A 27,540-nucleotide genomic window follows, 5' to 3' on the forward strand; every position below is an offset into this window, starting at 1 on the left:
GCCAAACATGGCTTCTGGTACTGTGGACAAAGAACTCTTCTATCTTTAAGTCATCTGTCCATAGCACATTGTTCTGGAAGTCCTGGTCCTTGCCTAGATATTCACTAGCAAACTTTAGCCTTGCCCTAATGTTCTTTTTAGTTGAAGTGTGTTTCTAATGGTAGATGCATGCACTTTGACATCAACAGTGGCAAAAGCTACCTGCAAATCTTGTGATGAAATTCTGGAGTTCCTTTAGCATCTTACAGTCTGCTCTCAGGTTCAGTTTGCTGGGCCTGGGGTGGACTTGTTGGTAATCGTTTTAAATATTCTCCACTTGTAGATGATCTTCCAGACAGTGAAATGGTTGATCTGCAACATTTTGGAGCTCTTTCTAAACTCCTTCCCAGGCTCACAGGCATATGCAAGGCCTTGGAGAGCTCTTTTGAACTAGGCATGATGATACCACATACTCCAATAACAAAGAAGAGGAAACCTGACATATCTAGATATCTGAGCTTTAAATAAGACAGTTTCCTCCAAGATATTCTCTAACACTGTTCGAATCATTAGCACCTGATCGGGTGCACCAGATTTCAATTCAACACATTTGAAGTAATGAAATATGTTGGGGTGTGCTTACTTTTGGCACATAAGAAACTGCATTTCTGTTTATTTCAATTAAATGAAGGATGACACACATATAAATAAATATAAGTGTCAACTTTTAAATAATATCACCTTTATCTATCAACACTGTTTAAATGAACACTGGATATTTGTATGTCCAAATACATTGAAAAAATCAAAGCTTTTCATGAGGTGTGCCTACTTCTTCACACTGTATTATAGCTGTCTACATGCAGCATTGCAAGCAATAAAGGTGAGTAAAATTTGCACAGGTTTTTATTAGAGTATACAGAGACAATAAATGTGTACCGTACAACAAATAATTTCTAAATTGGACAGTTTCTTAAAAGCGGAGTCCAACATTTCTTTACATGTCATGAAAATCAAATCATTTTTCTTCTATCTATAAAAAAATGTTCAAGCACCTGCAAAACAAAAAAAGAGAGCACGGACTCCACTGAACAGTCTCGGATCCATCATTCACAGAGATACGCCACAATAACAACATCTGAGGTTTGATTCTGCCTTATTTGCTTTTTGTTGGTTTTATAGGAAATGAGCGGTTGAAAAGAGAGAAAAGTTATTTTACACAGGTACAACTACTCACACGATTAGTAATAGTATGGTACATTGGTTACACTGCAGAAAAGATGCTTGATTATGTTGGGTTCTTTGTTTCTTTCCTCCTGGAGAAAGAAACCCCTCTGCTGTTTGAGGTTGCAAGGTAGGTGTAGAGGCCTGTCTGAAACTGCTGTGCTCAGAAACCTGTTGGTTGGCCTAACAGACGTTAAAGCTGGCCAGTGGAGGTGTTGTCCAGCAGGTGGTGCTAGTGGAATACTGTATGTGACCCACTGACTCATTTTTCCAGGCAGTAACAGAGCCATTTCCTGGTGGTGGCAGTCTAAGTACAGGATGATGGACAACTTTAAGTGTATCCCCCACCTCAGTGTGACATGGCGCTATTGCTTGAGGCTCTTTCTGGTCATGAAGCATTGAGGCATGCTTGTTCAAATGAAAACAAACCTGAAAATATAAGACTACATATAGAACACCAAGGCCTACTTATGTTAACACGCTCAACCGTGTACACTTGGAGTATGGAGCGATGTTTTCGCTCAAAAGTGAGCATTGCACTGGTCCCCAAAGCAAATTCCAACTCAGTATGGTCTGTAACTTTGAATGGCTAATACACTTATGATAACAAACAGTCACTGGGCCAGTCTCTGAACCTGAGCCTGAAGTCTATTTGCAGTGAAACGTCAAGTCGGAATCTCTTGATTAGATACTATAAGTGACTTAGTAAAAGAAGGTCTTTGTACAAATGAACCTTGCTGGGTAAAAATGACTGTATTTACATTGATTCAATGTCATGATGTAGTACTTTTTCAAGGCATCTCATTCAAGGCAAACCCATTTCTCAACAAATTAACAAAAGAAAGCTACACTGTATGTCCAAAAGTATCCAGACACCCCATTTTAATTATTAAATTTGGCTACTTTTCACACACAGTTGTTTAATTATACAAATAATCTCTGTAGAAAAGCGCTGCCAGTAGATTAGGATGCTCTGGAGAAGCCACACCTGAGCCTAAGATCAGCATGACCAATGCAGTCCACGCAGCATTGGATTGTGGAGCAGTGGAGCTCCGTTCTGTTGTGTTAGAGCACCATCCAGTACTTATGAGATGAGCTAGAGTGACGTTTGTGATCCAGAACTAATCATCCAACATCAGTACCTGACCTCACTAATGCTCTTGTGGCTGAATGCAATCAAATTCTCACAGCATCTAGAGAGAAGCCTTTCCAGAAGAATAGAAATTGTAGTAGTAGGGCGACCAAGTTGCTGTTAACTCCTTCTAATTACCCTCAGAATATCAGGTGTCTACAAACTTTTGGACACATAGTGTACGATTTACACTGGTTACACTGGGGCGCTGTTGACTAGTCAGATATTACCATATCGTCACTGTCAGACAAAAACCTTGTATCTCCAAATGGGTATTTTTCAGGGGAAGGAAAAACCATTCATAACTTATAATGGAAGTATATGACCACAATTTGTTTTTGTCCATTCATTATTAAACTTTCTCAGAGTGCAAAGAGCAGCTGGTATTTTTAGTTTATACTGAAAAATGAGAAAGAACAAAAATGGAGATACAAGATTTTGGCCCAACAGCAACGATATACTGATGCTTTTAATGAACGTCTACAGCAGTAAGTCAAAACCAGAATATGTTCCCTGACATTCTCCATATAGATACAGTTGACACACAGAATACAACTAAAACGAAATGAAAAGGTTTACAAACACAGACAACTGACATTAGAGACAGTTAGAGACAGTAGCACTTGAACCCCGCTACACAATGTTGATGTAACCATGCCATAAACATATGGCAGATGTCATATGCTGACGCATGCTGTTATGCCAGATATTACTTCTATAATAGATATTAGATATTATGTATATTACTATACATAATCAGCCAGCACAACTCATGTCAGCATACAAGATCTGCTATGACTTGTGTATGGCATCGTGATGTCAGTGTTATGTAGGCTTCAAGTAAAATGTTACCAAACAGACTTTTCATATAGATGGCTTCTATTCTAATATCATAGCACCAGGCCTTTTACCATCATAACAACATCAAACGATTCAGTTGCATGATTTAGGAATGCTAGTTTTACACTGTTCTGAAGAGGTCACCCATGACTATGGATTGACCATCACTCTCCCTCGTACACTTCTGCTGGTCCTGCCCACTTACTCTCTCTCTTCACACACACACACACACACACTCACACACAGAAACGTACACACATTGTTAAAAGTGCTAGAAACCCACCCTAGACAGCTAAATGTGCAATCACGCTTTGCTTCTGTAACATGACGTTTGCGATCATCTAATCAAAATCACATGAAAATGTTTGGTCTGAACAAAAATGGACTATTAAACAGGGGAGGAAAAATGTACTTTGTTACTATACTTAAGTATTGTTTTGGAAGAGTTATACTGTAGTATTATTGAAAGTGAGCAGTGAACAAAGAAGGCCTAATGATTTCTGTCAAATAAAAAAATATATGTCTGCCATTTTTTCTTAATTTTTATGCGATATAATTATAATGCTTGTTGAATTTAAACTCTTTACATTTTGTACTAATACTCTCTAATACTTTCATTGTTTCATTTTGGTTGGAAACAAAAGGGTTACATTCTCCAAACGCCCAGCGGTAAATGACCCAATCAGGAGTTTGTTCTCCACAGTATCTAGGCAGGCAAGCAAGCTCTGCCATTAGTTAAAATTCACAAGCTGAACTGAAGGCTGTGTCAGATTATCCACTAACATGATTATGAATTTAAAAAATTAACAAGCCTTTGTCCACCTGACCTCATCATTTCCCCTTGGGGGAATCCCAAGCACCATTTTAAGGCTGTTCCATTACTGTAATTTACAGTGTCAACTTCAGCAGCAGAACTTGCCCAGAAATCATTGCCACCTGACGCATTTCCCTTTTCAAACCTGAAACTAATGGCGGTCAGAGCTGTTCATAAGCTATAGCAATAAACTACTTAACATTTCAAAACCATGACATTCGATACGCTGGTTGCAAACCACTCCATCTGTTATACATGGTTACTGATACTTCATCACTTTCCTCTGCTAGCTGGCTTGTTAGCATGCTAAAGGAGAGATGGCTAATAAAAACAAAAAGAAAGGCATTCACCACAGTTCCTCCACATGTTTATAGCCAAACAAAGCAACTACACACATTATGTACGTTATGCTCAAACCTCTTAACAATATGTAGCATTGCAAAGTTTGCATGACTAGCATATTAGCTCACTGAGACTAGCCAAGGGCGGGTTAATCCACAACTCACTGTCGCCTCCTCCCCTTCTGCACTGAGTGGTGAGTTGAAGGGGGTGAGGGAAAATTAAAAAAGAGAATTGAAACAGGGCTCTTATCATTCTGTCTACTCGGCAGCCATCTTGGCAACTCAGCTGGGCAGACTCCAGGCTCTCTTTGAATGGCCAGATTACTGCTTCAAAAATATATTCGAAATTACTGATAAAATCTGACAAAACTCCCACAAATAGTTTATAATGTTTGGCTCAAATAATATACAAAAACATGTGTTTTTATGTTCTTCTGGCTTTTTCCACTCACGGCATAACCAGCAAGCTGATTGGCTTTTTATTGAAGGGCAGGACTTTCCCTATAAACAAATGCATGTTGAGTGTTACAAGCTTTCCCATTCATTTTCTAACCAGAGACCTGTCTCCTCCTTGACATGGTAAACAACAGCAGCTCTACGCCAGGAGTCTCTATAAAACTGCTATATAGTAATATATGTTAATATTTCTGCGACAAACTTTAAATAAAACATGGAATGTCTTTTATAAGTTTCAAATGTCTGTGTTTAATCTAGAACAGCCAAAAACAGTTCATGTGAATCACTGTTAGCTTAGTGCTAACATACTAGAATCCAATTGGTGCGCTATCACAAATTGGCATTATTGCAGAGATCCTTGATTTTTGAGAGAGGTTTGACATTTAAGGCTCGAACTTAGGCTCGAAGGCCTTGCTCTGATAGTCATGGTGTGCAACTGACATTTGCTTCACTTGTACTTAATTTCCAAAAGAAAAAACATGTTTTACTGAAGTATAGTTGTCTCTACTTTTTCCACCCCGCTAACATCTCAAAGACTTGAAGAAAACAATGATAGAGAGAACCCAAAGGCAAAGACATACATTCCACACACCTACTTTAATATCTCTACTTGTGCAAATAGCAAAATTCTGGTATACAGAGTATAGCTTTCTTCTCATAATTAGCACTCTCAATTACTGTAAGTTGTGTGTGTTGTACATTGTGACTGCGTGCCACAAAATGTACCCAAAGTGAGTCCGAATAGGCTGTTTTTTTTACTGAAAAGTAAATGAAACCTTCTTAAATATTGCCCATCAATATGAGTTGGCGTCAAGTATCTGTGGAACATTTTGGTAATTGTGTGCTTGACCCAGTATAAGAAGCCTCTAGGAAAATTACACATACAGGTTTTCTTCTCGTAAATTAGAAAAATGACTACTTTGTTCTTTTTATGTTGTGTGATGTCTCACCTTTTCCTTAATTCACCATCATCAGTCTTTAGCTGCTACTGAGTAGGCCTGTCACAATTATTACATCAGTACCATAACTAGTAAGGCTGACAGCAATTATTTTCTACATTTAGCTTTCACAATGATGTTTAAATCTTTATCAATTAAAGAATCAACTGATCACATTTGGGTTTACAATGGGACCAACTATAGGACTTCTGGAAGTTCAGGATGCATTACTGAACTGTAAAACAGCACACTTCACTGTAAAACTGCTACTAGGTAATATATATGTTCATGTGTCTGTTATAAGCTACAAATGAAACATGAAATGTCTTTTACAAGCTTCAAATGTCTGTGTTTAATCTAGAACAGCCAAAAACTGTTTGTGTGAACTGCCCTTAGCTTAGCGCTAACATACTACTAGAATCCAAATGTGGTGCTAGCAGAAATTAGCATTATTGTAGAGGTGTCTTTTTGCATTGTTTTTGAGGTAGTTTTAATATATTTATGTTGCAAAAGAGTGTGAAATGGGTATGTTTTTATCCATTGGGCTGAGGCAAATGTATGAAATTAATAGAAAACAAACAACTAACGTTCTAACTTCTGACTGGTGCTATAACACCTTTAGCTGTTTTTGTCATCAGGTTGGAGCTAATAAAAAAAATTATTAAGATAGCTAATGGGCCAATTTGGAAACTTTTTCAGATTTTATGATTGTGACAGGCCTACTGCTAGGTCATTTAAACCTTCACGGAAAGCCCCCAAAAAAGAAAAACAACTGTTTATATTTTATGAATGGTTCCGGAATAGGCCTAACCTCAAGTCTAAGACAGGCATTACATACAGAATGTGTACATAAATCAAATCCAGTTGTTTTAAATACAACCACACAAGCATTTTATCATTACTAGAACACTTACAGATGATGCTGAAGGTTGACGGTGACAGAGCAACTGGATTTCAAATGGCACGAAATCACACAAGTGACGCAATAAAGTGATTGGGGTGTTTTGGGTTTCAAATGGTGCTGAAATGCACAGGATGGCTGACAATATTCAAAACTCTACATTGTGCAAATGTCTGTTGCTTAGGCAACATATCAGAGGTGAGGGTGTTAACCATCCAATGCCTTCTGTAAAGTGCTAATATTCAAGGGCTGAGTGAGGATTTGCCTGCACATATCCACTACATGAACATGAGTATGTTTGTTTGATGTTTGTCCATTACATACATGGCAGATCCCATTGGGTTATCTGAAACAGCCTTGTGTCATATATGAGGTATGTGAATAATCTTAATATTGCATATCATGAGGACTTTTTCAACTCCGAAGTATTTATGTAATACTCAATGTTATATTTCTATTTTTGTCTCGGGTTTGATAGAAATAATGATGATTAACATTAGTTATGTTTTTGATTAAGTTTAGTTTTAGCTTTTACCACAAGTGCTGGAAATGTTCACAGCCTTACGTGTGGGTTACCAAAAAAGTTAAATGCAGCTTCAGTGAGCTTCAACAAAAGGTTACACAGGATTATTAAATAATTAAATCATTAAGATGTAAACAAATTCAATCAGAGTGGTTAGATGTGAAATGTTTCATTCTAGAGAAACTTACAGAGTCACAATTGTTCACTATGGTTGTGATAGGAACTTGACGTCTGGAGAGAGTCACAGAAAGCTGTAAGTTGTTTCTCTACAATGCACCATGCCACATCAAACCACTCTAATGACTTTGTTTACATCTCAATGCTTGAATTATCAGAAATTTTGTTAAATTAATGGAATTCACTGATCTAAAATTAAATGCTTTAATCAATCTGGTATCCTTCAACAGTAATTGCACAAAGATCATTATTTATGCAGGACGTGATTATGAGACCATTTTAAATTATATATTGATATAGATATAAAGTAAATCATATAGATATATAGTAATTTAGCTGTGAAGATTTCAAATTGGCCAAATTCATCCCAGAAAATCCTGTATTTTTAACAGTTACTCCAACCTATTGGTCCACATATATTCAAGCCACTGATAAAGACTCAAAACAATGATGCTACACTTAACAAGAAAGTAGACTAAGTTTAAAAAATACATGAGGGCAGAACTAACTAAAAAAACAACTATTGAAAAACAAAAATTAGGACCCTCTCAATATCTATGCCCCAACACAGTTGTCAGAAACTATGTCTATATGTTTTTATTACAAAAAACACATACTGTAAATACTGTCACACAAAATTAGCTTATGTAACATTCATCTTAAAAAAAAGAAAACTATTATGAGAAGGTAACTAATCATCTCAAAAATAAATCCTGTCATACTTGTCCAGCTGCATTTATGGGTTTATGTCTGAAGAAAGTTCTCTGCAAGGGTCACTAAGGGATCAGAGTATCTTGTTTGTCCAGTGGACAAGACACATAGTTTTCAGACAATGGTTGTCACCAGCCAACATCACAAGTAACTGAATAGAGGGGGTCATTTCATAATTTGAATTATTTAAACACTGGATCACAGTCACCCTTGCCTCTTCAGGGAGTCAGGAGAGATCTCAGGAGCCCATACTGGACCTTCCCTCTATGTTTACCTTTATCTCCTGTGAGAGGAAGGATAGTTTGGGTAGAGTTTCAGGGAGGTCACCCTCATGTGACCTCCCCACCTCCCCCCTCTCTGGGGCAGACCACCTCCTCTTGCGGCTCACTGCAGCATGAGCTTTGCCCTCCCCATTCTTTGAGAGGATCACACCCTTCCCAGAGTTAAGACTCTCAAGCTCAGGGCTTTCAAATTTCTGTTCCCCAACTGATCTGAAAATCTTTCCATTCCTCTGATCCTCCCTCAGATTTGGCCTCTCTCCAGCCTGTCCATTGGTCTTGGCTATTTTCAGATGAATGTTATTGTGATTCTTCAAAGGGCTAAAGGTTTGATCTTTACTCAGTGCACCATTCCTCAGGCTCTTCAGGGTAAGGGAGATGCAGACATCACCCACAGAGAGCTTAGCACAGGACAGTGCCAGTAACTGAGTCGTGCGATCTGGGCAGCAGGATGACCATCCCTGACCAAACACAAAGAAAGGGTACTCCACCAGTACTTCCACACATACCTATGGAGAAGACACAAAAACAGGACTTTTAACCAATGATGTTCTTCTGCAACTAAACTTTGCCCCATATTTGATTGTAGTTGCAAAACGTATGACTCTACAAAACAATATGACATACCTGTGCTTTGTGTTCTCCAACTGAGAACTGTATGATGACTGCATCAGGTGTCCTGCTGGAGTCTATCCGCTCAACTGTGCTGGAGTCAATTTTCAGTTCTCCACTAACTTCTGCACTTTGAAGGAAGTCCTCTGTCCTCAGGTCCTCCACTCTTTTAAGCTCCCCATCTGCCAGCTGTATGATAGAGCCTTTCATAAAGTATGGAGGCAAGGCTGTTGATGGAGAAAGGGGTGTATTCTGAGGGCTTGTGGGTGTTGGGGTGAGCACAGGAGGTGGAGGTGCCACCACACCTGCTGAAAAGACGGGCAGCTGCACCTGGGTGGAACTCTGTATTGCAGTTGTTGTATGATGACCCTCAGGTCCATTGATCTCTTTACCATTGGGGAGGACAGAGGCTGCAACTGTGGGTGTGGCTGCAGTGATGTAGGCCTGAGGTAGGCCTGAAGCTACAGTCGGTACATTGGCAGGGGGTATGGTGGGGATGGAGCAGTGAGTAACCTCTGGTTCAGCAGGTGACGTGTTAATGTTGCCAGCACTCACAGGGATGAGGAGGGAGGGGCTGCCTGAGATCACTAGATGTTGTGGGAGGTTGCTATGGTAACTAGCCACCGCTTGCTGGGGTCCCCCGGATGTGCTGGTGATGTAGCCTATAATGGGCAGCTGTGTGGCTGAGTAAAGGCTTGTGGAAAGTTCCTGGGCGGGGGCACCAGGGGATGTCTGCAGGAGGGATTGAGGGGAGAGAGTTGAAGCTAGAGATGCTGCCAGACCATCTGAAGATGAGAGAGTAAGAGAGGAAACTCTGGAGACTGGCTCTACCATAGATAGTCCCGTTCTTTCAACATGAGCCAGAGATGATTGGTCTTTATCCAGGGTGCTCTGAAGCTCAGTACTATTATTGGCCACCAGGTGGTTGCTTGACACCAGCATTAGTGATGTCTGAAATCCTGCACTGTCATGCGTGGTGTACTCAGCAGGGAGTAAGACCTGAGTTTGGGCCTGGAGACCCAGGTTCTGATTCTGCCTTTGGCTCTCATTACTTTCTGGCTTGCTAGAGATTCCCTTGACCACACTAGTGCTGTGTTTGACCACTGTGACCTCTCCCAGAACACCATTCTGCAAATCTCTGCTTTGGGAGTCAGAATGTTTTGTGACAAGGCCGTCAGTGTAATGGACAAGCACTTGGGAAGGAGCAAGGGCTAGGCCATGAGGGGCAAGGACAGCTGAATGGGGATGCAATTGAAGGGGCACTTGGGAAGTTGGGGAGGTGACTGTCAAGCCAACAGGTGCACCCTCTACCTGGATGCACTGGCTGGTGGTGTGGGCTACGGTAGGCAAGGTTGAAATCATCTGCTGCTTCTGTGAGTTTTCATTAGAAGCTTGTGGGATTACACTTGTGGCAGCATAGACTTCTTGGGTGGGTCTACATGATTGAGATGGACTTGCTGAAGGTGGAACTATCTGAGAGGAGATGTAGCCTGTGTAGGGTCCAATAATTTGTAGGTTAGGTGCTAACTGGGCGTGCTGGATGGTTCCTGCAGCTTGAGCAAAGGTGGAGGAGAGCATGGCAGGATTGGCTGTTATTGTGGCAGCTCCAGAGATACCTCCTTTAGGTGTGGAGTTTCTGTAAGATGACAAAGAGCTGGTGGAAGCACAGGTGGACTCTGGTAAATACTCTGTTACTGCAGTTGGGGCCTTGGCTGATGGTGAAGGGCTGTCAACATGGGCTGTATTACTCCGTGATGGAACATGGTTGGGAACAGTGGCCATGCTGGCCATGCTGGCTACACTAGCAAGCCATGCCAGGTTCTCCCCACTCTGGCTCTCACTCATGGTTGATGCTACCAGCACCTGTCGCTCCTCAAGTGCCAGGATCTCTCTTTTCTTTGGAGGCAGGCACTCATTACTGCGCTCCTGGTTGGACTTCATGATTTTTAGGCTCCTCAGTTGCTGTGTTCTACTAGTCTGGTTTTGGTTTAAAAGTAAGACTTGCCTGTCAAGAAGTCCATTGTTCCACAGTCTGTCTTTTTTGTGCCTCTTTCGTTCCTTTTAACAAACAGATGAGATTAGGCGTTGGAGCAGAAAATTATTGTTGCTGTCCCCAAGGTCTTCCTGTAGAAGCATCTCCTGCTTAGTGCTGGCTGTCTGTACCTTTATCAGAAAAAAAAGGACAAATCGTAATTACTCTTTTGGTACCGGGTCTGTCTGGCTTTCTCTCTCTGACCTTTTCATACTTTTCATATTAACATCCATGTTGAGTGATCTGATCACAAGTGGACAGCAAGACATAGTCATATACATGTGGGATTTCCATGTGTCTCGAATGTGTCTCCCATGACCATACTTGTGCTTAATGGCCGGCCATTTTTACTGTAATTTAAAGGGTGGTTTTTGACTTTTGCACAGTACTGTGTATGGTAAGATGCACCTAATTCAGCGGCAACTCGGTGGATACTCATTTGTCTGTATCTATGTTTGTATGTCCAGTACGTGTGTGTAAATGGAATAAAGAGTGCAATAAACTGCCTGGACGTGTGAACCCAGTGACCCTCCTTTCCACGTGGTCATGCTTTTCCCAGACATAGGAGTACCTGGACTATGTGTAAACACAGCACTAGACCATTGTCCTTAAGAAACAGGTAAACAAAGCAACAAAGGGAGTAAAAATCTAACTTATGCCTTGCCAGAGAAGGAGAAAGGCAGATGTAGAAAAACATGACAGCAACAGAGACATAAAGAGGGAGAGCAAGAGGGAGGAAGAGCATTGGCTCTCCTGACCCACATTGAGTACTGCCTGCAGCGAGCACCGTTATGGAGTGAGGGAGGAACGCTGGAAACAGAGGGAGGGAGGGGGAGAGAGATAGCGATTCCCCAGTCACTGTAGATCTGCACCAATCACTGTCCCACTTTCCTTTGCTAAAGCTTACGCTACGCACAGTCAGGCTACTCTGTACTCTATGGTCTTTTGTGCATGCAGAAATACAAAACACACACACACCATTGGTGTGAACTGTAGTGCACACACTGCAGCATGCACATCACACAAAGAACAATGGATTGATAGCGGATACATCACTGGGCTAGACATGCGGCTTAATACTTCAAAGTCATAGTGTTTCACACAGCAGAAGACATCAAACAAGACATACCGCTATACAGCTGCCACCATACTAAATACAATATGGCACATATGGAGGCATGCATTATATTACTATGACTGTAAAGAAGCATGTGTGAACACACTGTATGTTCTTTTGGGGTAGGTGAAATGGCAAAAAGACCATTTTAAGACATTTTCCTGATATACAATATGTATCATGATATTTATTTTACCTGAGCTTTGATGAGTTGGAACAGACAACCTAAAAACAGTGCCATGTTTAAAATTACCATTAAAAATATGATTATAACTGTTTTTATTCCCCACTTCACATAATGCACTGGAGTAATTAAGGCCTATTTATGCTTCCTTTGTAATGAAAGACACAGTTGGTAAGTGTTCTTTAATTACAGATGGTACTAGAAAAGCATATTGTGATATGATGTGATATTTTTTTTATCAATTATATCAATATTGTTCCGTTACCCACTCATGTTCTTTGACGTACAAGTAGCATATATACTATGAATATGAAAAAAACAATGGCTGAAATTTACATTGTGTTAAAATGCCATGATGAATGGACCACCAGAAATGACCCAAAATAACTTATGGTATGGTATGTTCTTTGACTCATTAGCATGTTAGCCTGCAGCACTACATTTACTACAGTGTAACCAAATAAATTGTTGGTGTCATATCAAAACCTATTACCCCTCAGCTGTAACCCCTCATTGCTCACTGGCAGCTCATCAACCAGCCAATAATCCTTCAAAAGTTAAAGCTGTTGGGTCTATATAGTAATTCTACATAGTTGCTATGGTATTGTTACGAGGTTGCTAGGGTATTCCAGCTTGGTGTTGTTAGGTGGTTGCTGAAGTGTTGCTAGGATGTTGCTATGATATCCCAGGTGGTTGCTAAATGTTAGGCCAGTGCTGTGGTATCCCAGGTGGTTGCTGAGGTGTTGGTACGCCATTGCTATAGTATTCCAGGTAGTGTAACCTACAAATTATTGGACCCTACACAGGCTACATCTCCTCTCAGATAGTTCTCTGTTGGAGCCTCAAATTTGAAAATAATCAACTCATGGACTTTTGTTGTTACCATTCAAATGTAATTTTTCACAAAATGCTTGTCCACATAGTAGTGTTAGCATTTATCCTTAGATTACTTCTGCTTTTGGATTATGACTTAAAATAATAGAGGAAACTGTGAAATCTTAAAGCTAATATTGCTTGTTATTAAAGCTGTATTGCTGAAAGTGCACATGGACACAAATGTGAACCACAGTTTAATCTCCCTTTTCAGTCCTTGTTTTATTTATTGTTTATTCACTATGGGCTATTGTTAAAAATTTTTGCCTTGTGGCCAGTGGCCTTGCAGGACCATGACCCATCCCTGGTCTTCATTTGTCTCCCAGTGAAGTGCTGACTTTCCCAGAACTACTGCTCATGTCAAGTGCAGATGGTTCAACTGTGGTGACTCCACCCACCCCTCTCTCTCACACACACATACACTTTCACATGCAGGGTGGCCAAGGGGTCATAGAGATTAACGCTGCAGTATCACTCCAGCTCCGACGACACCAGCCCGTCACACACTGCTGCCCTGTTGCAGATAGCCGGCCGGGCCCCCCACAAACATGCACACAGACAAAAACAAGTGCATGCTTCTTTTAGCACACACATAGAGACATGTTTCTGCAGGGCTTCAGGCTTCAGTAGCCAAAGCACAGGCTTAACTATGCAAATGAAATGGAAATTACACTACACTACACAACAGTTGCACCTCGACTTATAGTTTTAAAAAGCTTGTTTATGGCTGATTCTGATTTCTTTCCAGGCAAACTGGCCAGTGGCTGATTTTTCTGGTCCAAAATTTGTATTTATCCTGAAGCTCACACTGTGTGGGCTAAAGAAACATATGAAACATACTGGCACTAACACTTTCTATAGGCTAAAGTTGCAATATACATAACATTATTTGCTCTTTAACCCCTTTGTGCAGGCCTCCTAGTGGCCATTTCACCAATGCAATGGAAAATGATTCATCAGATATTTCTCTAGCAATATAATTACATAAAATAGCTTAAACTGTAAACCTATAGTCTTTTGATTTACTCATTATGATAGTGAGGATTGTGGGCCCTCATTTGACCCTCTCCATTTTTGTTGTTTTTCAGTTTTTGACATAATTTGAAAATGCCCGTTACTTTTTTACATTGTATGTAAATTTCATGATGAATGGACCATAAGAAACGGCCCAAAATTACTTGGAAAAAAGTCTGGTTTCTTTGACTCACATTAAAAGTAAAGTAGGTTTTTAAGTTATCATTTTGGAGATACAAGGTTTTCTTCCGACAACAGCGATATGCTACAACTTTTGATAACACTACTTGAATGCTGCTACATAATATTGACATGCCATCAACATGTCATAGCAGACGTCATATACTGTCATGGCAGATTATGTATAGCTATATAACAGTGTAATACTACCATTACTGGCAATTGTCATGACAGACATAATGTTTGATGTCATGATAGCTTATGTCACATGCTAATAAATTGTATGCTGTTTAGTCGTCAAACATTACACATGATAATTACAGGTAATGGTAACATTACATTGTTACATTATTAGACATAATCTGTCATGACATGTTTATGGCCTGCTTATGTCAGTGTTATGTAGCAAGGCTCAAATAAAGTATTACCCAACATTTTGTTACTAGTGTAGCAGCTCTATTCAAATAAAGCATGAGTGCACTTGCTGCCTCATGTTACTTCCATCATAAAACTGCAACACAGATAGACCAAAATCAAAATAATAAATTGGCTGATCTTGTGTTTGGAGGGATTCAAATCATGCATTCATGCATTCCTTGCACATATGCATTTATAATCACTGCGCACATCAGGCCTGCACAATACATCGCTTATTAATCATTTAATTGCGATGCTGCATTTTGCAATAGTGTCTTATCACAGCTTGCAATGTGCAAATAAACCCTCCAATAAATAATGTTTTATTGTGTGATGTGAGCATCCAGAACATACTGACTCATGTTAGTTATGGCATAAAATTGCAGCCCGGATCGGCCAAAAACACAATAATTCCAATCTTGCATTCGTGCATTCCTTGCGTTAATTTATCCAAGCATGCACTCACAATTACTGTGCATGTCAGACCTGCACAATATATTGCTTATTAATTATTATTGCGATACTGCATTTTGCAAGGCTTGCAGTATGCAAACAAATGTTTTACTGAGTGCTGTGAGCATCCACAACACACTACCTCATGTTATTTACATTGATTGTCGATTATGTGTTAAAATCTGCCGATTCTAATCTTGCATTCGTGCATTCCCTGCACTAATTCCTGCATGCATGCATTCACAACCACTGTGCACATCAGGCCGGTTAATCGTTAGTGCGATACTGCATTTTGAAATATTGTCTCAGCAAGGCTTGCCATATGCATATTGTGAGCATCCAGCTCAGATGTCATATTAATGGTTCGCCAATCACAGCAATGCAATCGCAATGTGTTTGTTATTGTTGTTCATATCCTGGAGCCCTAGTCCAGCACATACTAGTCCAGCAGTGCTACAATCATGGGGACGCCAAACCATATGATGTCATTCTCAGAAATGAATGAACAGACGGAGTGGAATCGAGCACTACCCTTCAACATGACCTCAGCCACTATCAAGCACTAAAAAGACAGCATTGGGTAGTAAAACATGAATACATTTCATATTGAAATGTAAGGGTTCGTTTCTCTTTCTGGAGTGCTCCCTGTGCCTTTACGACCCTTTTTTTCCAGCAGACGCTCTGTCCCTTTAAGAGGCGGGCTGGGGAGTCCTGAGCTAGACATGAATCCAAACAGAGCTGTTGCTGCTTTACAATGACTACAGGCTGCTGTTCTGCACGTCTCTCTCTCTCTCTCTCTCTCTCTCTCTCTCTCTCTCGCTCTCTCTCGCTCTCTCTCTCTTTCTCTGAGCAAAAGCTGCACAAACGAACAGAAGTGACACAAAAACACACATTTGCACGCCAGTTCACAGCTAATAACATTGTAATAACATGACAGAATCCTTCTCAATGCCAAAGCATTACATCACATAGCATGTATTACATTGTAGTGCAGTATCATAGAATCACACAGACAAGTGCTCCACAAATAAACACAAGGAACATCCTCTAGTGTCAGGGTTCCTTTGTGAGGAGCCTTACCTTCCTCTAGTGGAGCCAACATCTCTAGCTCTCTTGCTCTCCCTCTCGCTCTCTCTCTCTCTCTCTCTTTCTGCCAAGTGCACAAGCACTCTACCCTTGGTTAACCATCCTTTGTCCAGGTTTAAAGCTGCCACAGATCACCTCCATGTCCGGTGCTTGGCCCCCTTTTTCCTCCTCTCTCTCCTCTCCTCTCCTCTCCTCTCCTCTCTCTTCCCTTCTTCTTTCCTCTCCTCCTCTCTGGTCTCTTCCGCTCTCCCCTCCTCCCTTCTGCGGTCGTCCCGGAGGGTCGAGGGTGAAGGAAGTCCCCGTCTTTTCTTTTACTGGGGGCCGTCTCACATGAAGCCCGTATGTGTGCGAGGCTCAGCGTATGTTATGCAAGGCAACGGGACTGCCAGCATTTCCTCTCTCTCTCTCTCTCTCTCTCGCTCTCCCTCTACACACACACACTCACATACGCATACACACATGCTCAGTGCTCTACTGAATGCAGCTCCTCCTCCTCCTCCCCCCAGTCAGCCTCAGCAGCAGCCTCATCAGGTATTCATTCAAAAAACACACTCCACTTGGCAGGGCGCCCAGACTACGCATGGAAGGAGGGAGAGAGAGAGAGAGAGAGAGGGGAGGAGAAAGCAAGAAGCCTCGTACACACAGAAGGATGTACTACTCACCACAGAGACCTCTATGCAGCACTGCGCAAAAGTCAGAGACCGTCCTTTGTTTGTCTCATTTCCAGTGAAAACGGCCTTCAAGTACATGTTTAACTTTTTTCCTAAGAAATATTGGCCTGACAACTTGTAATGACTGGCTGTTTTAACTGGAAATTAAATAAATGAAGGATCGTCTTTGACTTTTACACAGTACTGTACACACTTAGATGCACACACACACAAACAAATCTCACAATCATATCTGCTCACACACAGATGGATGTACCCACCGTTGAAATACACTTACACACACAGACTTGTGCTCACACACACCATGAAATCCTTCTAAGAGAGTGTTTCCAGAGGTGTCACTGAGGCACGTTCGCTTTTGAGGCCTAATTATGTTTTCCTCTGTGGAAAGCTAATTCCCCTGTTTAACTCCTTCACCAGTAATGAATGTTGTTGAATTTAGTACATCAGTACATTACTGTATGTGGTAACCTGCATAGAGACTTCATAACACATGCATAACATATTTCTAAAGCAAAACAAAGAATATTCAAAAGAATATGTATAAATAGTCTATGCCAGACATCGTAAGATGACATAAGATACTTGACACTGCTCAATACCATATTGTCACTAATGGCTGTTATTTAGCAGCTAAAAGTGTTTTAAAACACCAAAACCAGTTAAATGAGCTAAAAGAGTTGCCAGTAACTCTATTTTTCCAAGTCCTACATTTACATTAATAGCATTTAGCGACTTACAAAAGTGCTTTGTTATCTACTCAGAGAAAGAATCTTAGCTAGTACAAAGTTAATAAATACTATAAATAAATACAAAGGTTAGAGTAAAAGCTACTGCTGAGCTCAGATATTACTAGAAGCATAAGTATTTCTATTAGTGCTCACTTAAGTGTAAAAAGAGATGTGTCTTCAGTCTGCATCTCTTTGTGCAGAGGTTAAATTGGGCCAGAGCCTTCTTGAAACCCATTAAAAGAAGCTTTGCTAACCTGTTAAATTTTGTCGCTTAGGTCAATACTAAGGAGCCTAAACCAAAGATTTGTTCGTAAAGTGGGCTACTTTAACGTTACATTGACAGCCATAGCAGTCGCCTAGCAACACCCTTGCAGCCACCTGAGATTCCATAACAACAACCTTGCAACACCCTAGGAACCAACTGGAATACCATAGCAACCGCAAAGCAGCACCCTAGCAACCACCTAGCAACTCCCTAGTGACCACCTGGAACGTCATAGCAAACACTTAGCAATTACCTAGCAACACCCTAGTAACCAAATAGAATACCATAGCAACACCCTTGCGACCACCTGGAACACCATAGCAACCACCTAGCAACACCCTAGCTATCACCTAAGATACCACCTACCACAATAACCAATGAGCAACACCCTAGCAACCACTAGTAATACCATGGCAACCATCTAGCAACACCCCAGCAACCACTTGGAATACCAGAACAGCCACCTAGCAATACCCTGGCAACACCACATAACTATGATGTTTAACCTACTGTTTTACTAAATGACTGTTGCTTAATGTACTCAGAGGTAGACATTAGCAGCTAACTAGCTAGAAGTATTTATAGATGAATATTGTTAATCAGCTTCAATGTAGATTGAAATTAGTGATGTTAGGCAGGAATATAAGGTTTACAGTAGTTTGAGAAGAATATTGTCAAATTTTGCACAGAGCTGAACCGATTCACGAGTTTTGTGTATAAACTGTCTCTACCAGCAGTCTTGATGTCAGTTCAGTTCATTTTACCAGTGAAAGGGCTTTTGTTTGACTTTTATCTTTTTCAGAAAAGAATCGGGACATACACTGATATAATTTTGATGCCAAAAAGGATAAACAAGGAATACTAAAAACAGCCAAGTAAAGGAATTGATGTGATTAAGCCATTAAGACAGAAACAGAAGGGCTATTCATTTTAATTTCATTTTCATGATATCTGTGCATATAATTATTCCCATGGAGAACGCCATGGAAAAAATAGGACTCCTACGCCTATTCCCAATTTAACCCTTGTTCACAGGTGAACTTTGGCCTAAACTGCCACACTTTGGTCAGCTCTGTTCTAGATTATTTATTTACTTATTTATATCAGATTAACATAATACATTCAATAAAATACCTTTCCTGTGCTGTGAAGTCTAAGGCACACACAGACTCTTCACAAAAGCTGCAAAATGCTGCCGAATTGCATATAAGTGGAAAAGTCCTTCTGCGTGCTGGCAAGTCTGTGTGTGTGGAAATATGAAAAAGCCATTAGCAATGTGCAACCTCTAATACTAGCTTTGCCGGGTCCAACTGCACTGACTCGCATTTTCTATACATGTGAACACCCAGACCCACAACTGAGAGCCAGTACTGGCCATTTAAGCAGGAAAAAACCTTCTTAGGATTTACAAATCAAAAGCAATAACCAAAGCAAGTTCCTTTAATCTTCTAGCTCATTAAAACACGCAGCAAATGTTGGTGAAAGTGTGGGTTCTAAACTTTTGATCACTACCACATTTGTGTTTCTATGTAGAATTACATGAAAAAAATGTACAGCAAAATGTTAATTAAGACAGGCTGTCATTTTTTTCCATCTATGACCTGTGACCCAGGTCATGCAACCCGAGAGAGCACTTACCAATCGTCCTGCCTAACATTCTTACCATCGAATAGAATGACCAGTATTCTCTCAGCCTAATAATATTCCAGTCTATGTACTGTATATTATAACATACAATCACTGGTCATTTTATTAGAACTCCGTGCCCTGTACTACCTTGCTGGTATACTGTAGCTTATCTGTTGATGTACAGTTTGTGTTAGCCGTTCCCTGGTCCTTCAACAGTCATCAGTTTCTTACCACAGAGTGGCTATTGGCTAGATATTTTGGATGGTGGACTGCCTAACCTAGCAGTGACATTGACATGACCCCAACACCAGCACTATGTCTTATACACTTATATCTAAGCTACACAAACTTCCATGTCAGTGTCACTGCTGTGTTCAGAACTGACCACCCCCCCAGTTAATACCTGGTCAGCAGCATTCCTGTGGTCAGAAAATGATGAATAGGATATAGGGGGCTGATAAGTGCTATATTGCTGGACAAGAGGTGCACAGGTGCTACAGTCTGAAAATGTGCACATATAGAGGACCTACAAGGTAGATGGCCAATTAGTGGAAATATATAACAGGTTATGAACTATAATTTAGTTCATAGTTATAATGTATAATCTATAATGTATAGTTCATAGTTACTATACAGTTAGCTCTGTTAATTGTGTTTTTTTATAAGCATGACAGCACTGAATATGATTGAATTTAATGTATACAATGTATACTGTATGTCATTTCCTGATAAACAAAGTAAAGCAACATTAAATTTTGCATTTTGTTTTTTTAGTTTACCTACTTTTGTCATTAGACGTTTGAAGTTGAGCATCATTTTGTAGCCTGTGTTTTGCCCATTTTAGCAACTCTAGCTCTAAATAGGTTTTCTCTACTTTCTCTGCCAAAGCAACACCAGCTACTCAAACTGTTGCCTTAAACCACCAAAGCCTTTAAAGGAGGAATATGTAAACTGACGCAACCTGTCGAATTCATACGCCACACTTCAAATAGGGGGCAACATTTCAGCAGCAAGTTTTAGTGTCCATCCCTATCGTAAGAAACTAATTACTACAGTCCCAGAAAGCTTGCTCTATCTACCAGGGTGCTAAAGATACATAAGCAGTTGGTGTGATCAACTGAACCCAGATGCAGACAGAGTCAGTGTGGGAGAACCTGTGCTTTCAGCCTGGACAGCTCAGTGACTAAACCCTACAAATCCTCACTGAGTGACGGCCTTTGATGGCTCCGCTCCTCTTAATAGAAGGAGATTTTGGGCAGGGTTGCTATGTTACTCTGTTTGGAGAGGTATTATACCCAGCAGTCATGGAGTGGAAGAGGTGAAAGAGCTAAGACTCTTTTATTTACGAAGTTGCCCCAACGAGGTACATCTAACTTGTATGCACTTATGGGCCATTTTATCATAAACCATACATAGAGAGGTGACGAAGGAAAAAATCTGAATGAGTGGAGAATCATAATGAGTATAAATGTTTCCAGACAGACACACTACGTGGCTCAACTGACTCTGGCAGGTATAAAAATGCCGAACAGGCTCAGTTTACCTCAACTTTGGATCAACACGGCCAAAAGAAAAGATCTAATTGACTTTGAAGAGTGTTTATTATTGGGCCACAGATTGCAGGCTGCTCAGCTGGCTAGCTTTTCAGTAGGAACGGTAACTAATTAATATTTGCAGCTAGATCTATGGGAAAACAAGGGCAAATGGGTTTGGAAACTGTGGTCAAAGGCATACTTTCAAGGGCAGTGATTCACTGATGGTGGTGCTCTGTTATGCTGTTGGAGTTGGGGTTTGGGCACTTTGCTGGCATAGATTGCACCCATTTCTCCCCTTAGAGGGAAGGGTCACTGCAAATCAATGACAGGACAAAAAATGTGCACACTTTGTAGGAAAACCAGAAAAAAAAAGACCTAACCTACAACGGCATGACCGCAAAACTTCAAATGCCTACTTTAAAAAAAAACATTAGTTTTGATTATCTTTGACTTATTTGACTTATAAAAAACCCGAACAGCAACTGTTCCTCTAGTGAGAATGTCAATGAAAGACGTGATCAGACTGTATCAGCAAGAACAGTCCATCCACGCCTACAAAGAGAGGGATATTGTAGCAGGGCTGCATGGCATAAACCCCTTGTTACTAAGATGAATACAGATTTGAGAGTTCAGTGGTGTAAAATTCAACAGGCATTGGTCTACAGAGGTGTGGAGAAAAGTGATCTGGTCAGATGAGTCATCCTTCACCAGTGATAAATGGATAGACCAGAAGTAGTTCAGTTTTTTTTGAGTAGGCACAGATTATAGTGATATGGTGAAAATTTGTCGATTATACCAAGTTATATCAGACAACTGATTATGGCTGACCAATGTTTGACCACAAACATTATTTGACCAAGGCATAATGAAAATTTGTATAAGAAAACTGGATTACACACGCCTCCATCAAAATATCCCTCAAGCCAATTATAATGAAGAATACAAGAGTCGAGAGAGTTGAGGAGTCAATTCCAAGCATTTCATTTCATTGGCCAAGAGCTGACCCAGACAAAGAATCCACTCTTTTGGAATCTACTCCCCATCATTAGTTTTGTGCAGCAACATCTGGGCTATAGTCAGTAACTAATCCTGCAAAGTGCGTCTATGTAAGGAATATCTGATAAAACAGCCAATAGGTATAGCTACAAGGTGGACTTACCTAATAAACTATCAAGTCAGAGTAAAAGGCCAAGTTAGTAAAGCTACTTATGAGATGACATTTCTTTATTTCACCTCATGGAAGTCAAGCATAAGCACTTGAATTAACGCTGATTCATATTTCATCAGATACTGGGCAAATTTTAGCTGTTAAAAATGCAAATAATGTATGAGAATCTACTTTCAGTGTACATGTGTGCTCCCACTGGTGCTAACTAACATATAAATGAATGTCAAATTGGACAAGAACTATCACATCACCAAGGGCACTTCATTGTGGTGTATTCTAAGGCCCTATACAAATATGAGCATGCAAAGAACTGCACATAGACTCACCATAATACAATCAGCTGTGCCAAAGCAGGTATTTTCCAACAGAAAAGAACATATCTCCATGTAGTTTAACCCTCAGCACCTGTTGCTCACACTCCACTCCCAGATGAGATATCTCAACCAGTGCTTTACAAAAAGCGAGACATGTTCCAACATGTCCAGACATGTACAAAGAACTCTTGTAGTAAGGTCCATGTACTGTGATGGTGTGGACAGAGCACAAGGCATAAAGAATGTGTAGGGGATGACAGATTTTAAGGGTTGTGGTCAGTAGATTACTGGTGTCTGGGTAGGTGGGATTAATGTGCCATTTTAGGGGGACACCACCACAACATGTGTGCATCTGTCCACACCCTGTAAAAACAAACCATTTTCCCATATTCCTTATAACTAAAGCACCAAAATCCAGGCTAAAAGTTTTGTGTGAAAAAAAGGATGTCGATATAAACTTACAGATATAAAATACAGAATATTATAAGCTAATAAAATGCTGTGATACTAACATTTTAGCCAGAGGGTCAAGCTATGAGTCACTGTCTCTTACTGAGTCACTGAGTGACTGACTGACTGATGTCCATTGCGCATGCACAAGTAAGCAAGCATATCTTCCCAATGCTACCAATATAAGGCTGAAAAATAATGTGAGGGAGTAGAAATGCATTCACTGAAACACCATATGGATCCTACAGTAACATAATAGTGGATAAAATAAGACAGCAATGATTTGTATTTGAATTTGAACTGTCCAGGTGAGGACAGCCAACAAGCACTAATATCAATATATCCACCAGAATGTAAAACTGGTGTAATATTTTGATATGTCAATTGCTATTTTTAGAATTATCACCTTGTAAAGTTACATTTATTTTCATACTCTCAAGAGAAAGTGTACTCTGCTGAAAATGTGAGGTCGCCAATTTTATGATGAAATCCAGTCTCTCTGGTCACTTCAGGCTCTGTAATCTGAGGAAAAAACTAATGATTTAGACCACTAGTATTTAACCTTTTAAACATGGCATAGAAGTATAGATTAACATAGCTTAACCTCAGCCTAGTTGTAGCCTTGCCTTAGCATTACGTAACTGAGGTGGACAATACCACTAATTTTATTTTGATCTGATATTAAGTAATAGTGCTTTTGGAAAGCAACCTTGAGCACTGAAAAGACCGATGTAAAATTCATTATTTATGAGTTGCTCAAAGTTAACAGCATTAAAGAATGTACAAAGAAACATAAAACCACAGACAGTTCTACTGTTAAACTGTTAATAAACTGACTGAATAAAATTTTGTCTTTACTGTTAACACCCAACTCTGTAATTTTGGCAGCATTAGTATATTAGCATAATTATATACATTTATACAAAACAGCAGAGGTCCTAAAATACATCCTTAGGTCACTCCTATACAGTACATTTAGCCTGTCAGCTTGTATAAAACTGCTGCACAAAAATGTGAGAACAGTATTTTATGATCAGTCTCAAAATAATGGGAAAGTAAATAACAGAAAAAAGGCATTCATTTTCTTTTTGGTCTGATACTAATTAATATTGTTGTTGTAAAGCAACCTAGGGTTCGCTGCTACAGTAAAAACAAGGAAATGGATGTTACATATTTGAAGACCTTATAAAATAAATGACCATTTATTACCTTTGCAGAGAACTCACTCCACCTCATGTGGCTGTCTGTGTGTGAGAGAGATCCAAAAAGAAATATCAGGATTGTATGTTTCTATTCTTTAGTATTGATCTTCCCACCCCAAATAAACACTAGCTAGCCACAAACCTGTGTAGTGAAAAGATCCAAAGTGACAGATGATTAGTTCTGTAAAGACGTAATGACAGAAAAAATAACACCAAAATGGCCAGTTCTGCCACTACCATAGCTTACATTGCAAACAAACCATAAAAAAGAAGGACAGAAGTACAGAAATTGAAATAAAATGACAAAGATTTGCTTAGGGTGTACTGTGCAGCTGACATAGCTAAGTAGCTAATGTTAATACTAGCTAGTTAGCTCAGAAATGTTTTTGCCCACATTCTGTCAGCTAACTTACGCTAAAGTGCTATCTAGGAAAATTAGTGACAGTAATCTATATGAAGCTAACAAAGTGGGCCCTCAGCTCGCAGAGACTCAACAAGGATTCAGTTCATCATTTTATTTGTAGCATTCAGTAAGCACCAGAATTCATGCATTTAGCATGGGCTGCATACATGTTTATGTTTTGTTAGAAGGGCTTTTAAGGGAAAACTGAGGGGAGAGGTTGTTAAGTTCAAAACAGCTAGCTTCTGCTAGCCCACCAAGGTTGTTAAATTCCATTACTAGCAAAATTAACGAAAACATTACACTGCAGTTACTGAATTAAGGACTATAGAATGTTCAAAAACATTAAGCCTTGTTCTTAGACACCCAAACCAGCTTGGTTTCTTCTCCAGTCTTGGAGAGATGAACATTGTTCTCCCTGCTCCACAGCAACTGAAAAACCCTAGTACGTAGATTTCACTAAAAGTCTGGTATGATTTTGGACTGCATCCTGGAAATGGAGAAACCTGAAAAATAACTTAGTGGAGTAAAAATAGGCTTTGTCCTCAGGGCTCGTTTGGTCATTTACTTTGCATTTTTATTTTCTCCCAGCAGCCCAATAAAGACCACCATAGTTTCGATTTTATTTGTATGCCCCTAGGCAGGTGTTGCCAAAAGCTCAACAAGAAACTGTGCCAACTATACATTTTCTTGAAATAATGCCCTTTCAAAATTGTCTTGAAATAGGAAAACCTTGTTGGCTTCTATCATAGAAAATCATTTTAGACTTTATTGCATGGTAGGTAAAGAACATATCACAGATGTGGAATACCTGACAGAAAAACATGTGTGAATAAACACGTTTTTTGCACACTTCACATATGAAAAAACATGACAACTTGTAAACATGTGGTTTTTGCACACTTCACGAGAAGTATATGTGACTTTTTTGTAAGGGAAACTACATGTATATGGTACCTAATAAAAGGGTCAGATAAAAGGGCTAATGAGTATTTCATTGGGCATTCCTGTTATTTTGTGTGTGTGTGTGTATATATATATATATATATATATATATACACACACACATTTGATGGTCTTAACAACAAATCATTACATGAATAAAGAAATAAATAAAGCGTTTTTTTTTATCTTTGATTCCTCTAAGTCTTGTGGATAAACTTGCAGACAATCTTTTACAGAAGGAAGAATCAATATTGTTCCACTCAGCATTGATGGCTTCAAGCAGTTGAAAAACATTGCCGGATAGTTTGTGTTTAAGACCAAATACTCTGTAGGGTTTCTGACCAACCCAAAACCATAAACCATATATTGCATTGCATATAAACCATATATTGTGCACTGAAAAGTTGATATTCATTCATAAAATCCATTCATTATTCTTCATTTTTCAGAGTTGTGCAAAATCAACTGCACTAAAAATTAGGAAAGATACTTAAAACCACTGACAATTCTATTGTTGAAATGTTAATCAACTGACTGAATAAAAAATTGGTGCATTTCTTTTAATGTTAACATCCATTTAATTGTAATATGTCATTTATAATGTAAGTAACAGCATCTTGGCACATAATGAAATACTTCATAAAACAGCAGAGGTCCTAAAATACAACCTTGGGGCACTCCTATACATTTAAGCTGTCAATGCTTGCGTGAAGGACTGCTGACAAATGTGGGAAAGATGTTAATCAATCTCAAGGTAATTGAGAAAGAGGAAAATTGTATGGAAAAAGGCATTATTATCCTCAGAGGATACCTTTTTCGTTATTCTGACATTAGATTTGAGAGCACAGCATGAAACATTAAATGAAAATGACATGAAACATAAGGCCAGTAACAGTTCTGCGTATTCCCTGAGGTTATACATCTTTTTGATGACTGGCTCGGTAACATTTATTTCCACAGGTGCTCATTTATTTAGTTCATTTGTCAGGTGCAAAGATCCTGGTAGTAAGTCATGTTTGCTGTCACAATAACGACATAGCAGACTTTATTATATACATTATATATTATATACAGAATATAACAGAGTAATGCAAACATTTGTAAAAATGTACTTGTACAGTAGTGCAACTAAGCATTACAGTAGGAGTTACTGTAATACTGTAAGGGAGGTATGTTGGTTCAGTTTAAGTGTAAAGTGCAAAGTATCCACTGTAGTTGATGAGCGCTGCAGCTCTGGGGAAGGAGCTGTTAGCATGTGTGGTTGTGCTGGCTTTGATGTCCCTGAAACTTTTACCAGGAGGTAATGGCTAAAAGAGGTGATGTCCAGGATGAGAGGGGTCAGCTGTAATTTTGCCAGCATGCTTCGTTACCCTGCTGTTGTAGATGTCCTGAAGTGTTGACAGACTACATCCAATGATCCTCTCCGCTGTCCTGATTGTACACTGGAGTTTGGCTTGTTCTTGTGAGGTGGAGGAACCAAACCAGGTGGTTATGGATGATCACTGTGTAGAACTGGATCATGAGGCTCTGCAGCAGGTTGAATTTCTTGAGCTGACTTGAACATGTAGAACATTCTCTGCTGTGCTTTGCTGGCAATGGAGATTGTGCTCATCTCCCACTGCAGATCCCTGAAAATGGTGGTGCCCAGGAACGTAAGTGACTCCACAGTCCATAAATATTTAGACGTTGACAAAGTTATTATTTCAGCTGCCCTCCACAGCATGTTGGAGTTCAGTCATGAATATGAGCTCAAAGTGCAGAATTTACATCCAAATCACATGAATGGTGTAGGAATTGCAACCATGTTCAAACGTAGCCCCACTTTTGAAACTGTTTTAACTGTCTTGAAGATTTGTTTCTCATGTGCATCTGGAAAGACTAAAAAAGATCTTTGCTTAAGGAAGGGGAAAGGAAAAAAGAAGTGAAAAAGAGTTTTTAAAACTTCGAG

At 39.7% G+C, this 27,540-nt stretch overlaps 1 protein-coding gene across 3 annotated transcripts; it reads right to left on the reverse strand.

The window, feature by feature from the left end:
• Nucleotides 1–869: 869 nt before the first annotated feature.
• atxn1b (ataxin 1b) lies at nt 870–22,714 on the reverse strand. Of its 3 annotated transcripts, none has more exons than XM_036592521.1 (3): nt 22,608–22,714; nt 8,942–11,089; nt 870–8,823 (listed from the first exon to the last, which is right to left on the reverse strand). In XM_036592521.1, exons 2-3 carry the CDS (start codon nt 10,865–10,867, stop codon nt 8,275–8,277), a joined length of 2,475 nt encoding a protein of 824 aa, XP_036448414.1. In that variant the 5' UTR covers nt 10,868–11,089; nt 22,608–22,714; the 3' UTR covers nt 870–8,274. The 3 variants fall into 3 exon arrangements, with proteins under 3 accessions (XP_036448414.1, XP_036448422.1, XP_036448405.1); XM_036592529.1 differs by lacking the exon at nt 22,608–22,714 and adding an exon at nt 16,418–16,778; XM_036592512.1 differs by lacking the exon at nt 22,608–22,714 and adding an exon at nt 16,277–16,778.
• Nucleotides 22,715–27,540: the final 4,826 nt, after the last annotated feature.

This window comes from Colossoma macropomum, unplaced genomic scaffold (genome assembly GCF_904425465.1).
Source record: "Colossoma macropomum unplaced genomic scaffold, Colossoma_macropomum, whole genome shotgun sequence".
Taxonomy (NCBI): Eukaryota; Metazoa; Chordata; class Actinopteri; order Characiformes; family Serrasalmidae; genus Colossoma; species Colossoma macropomum.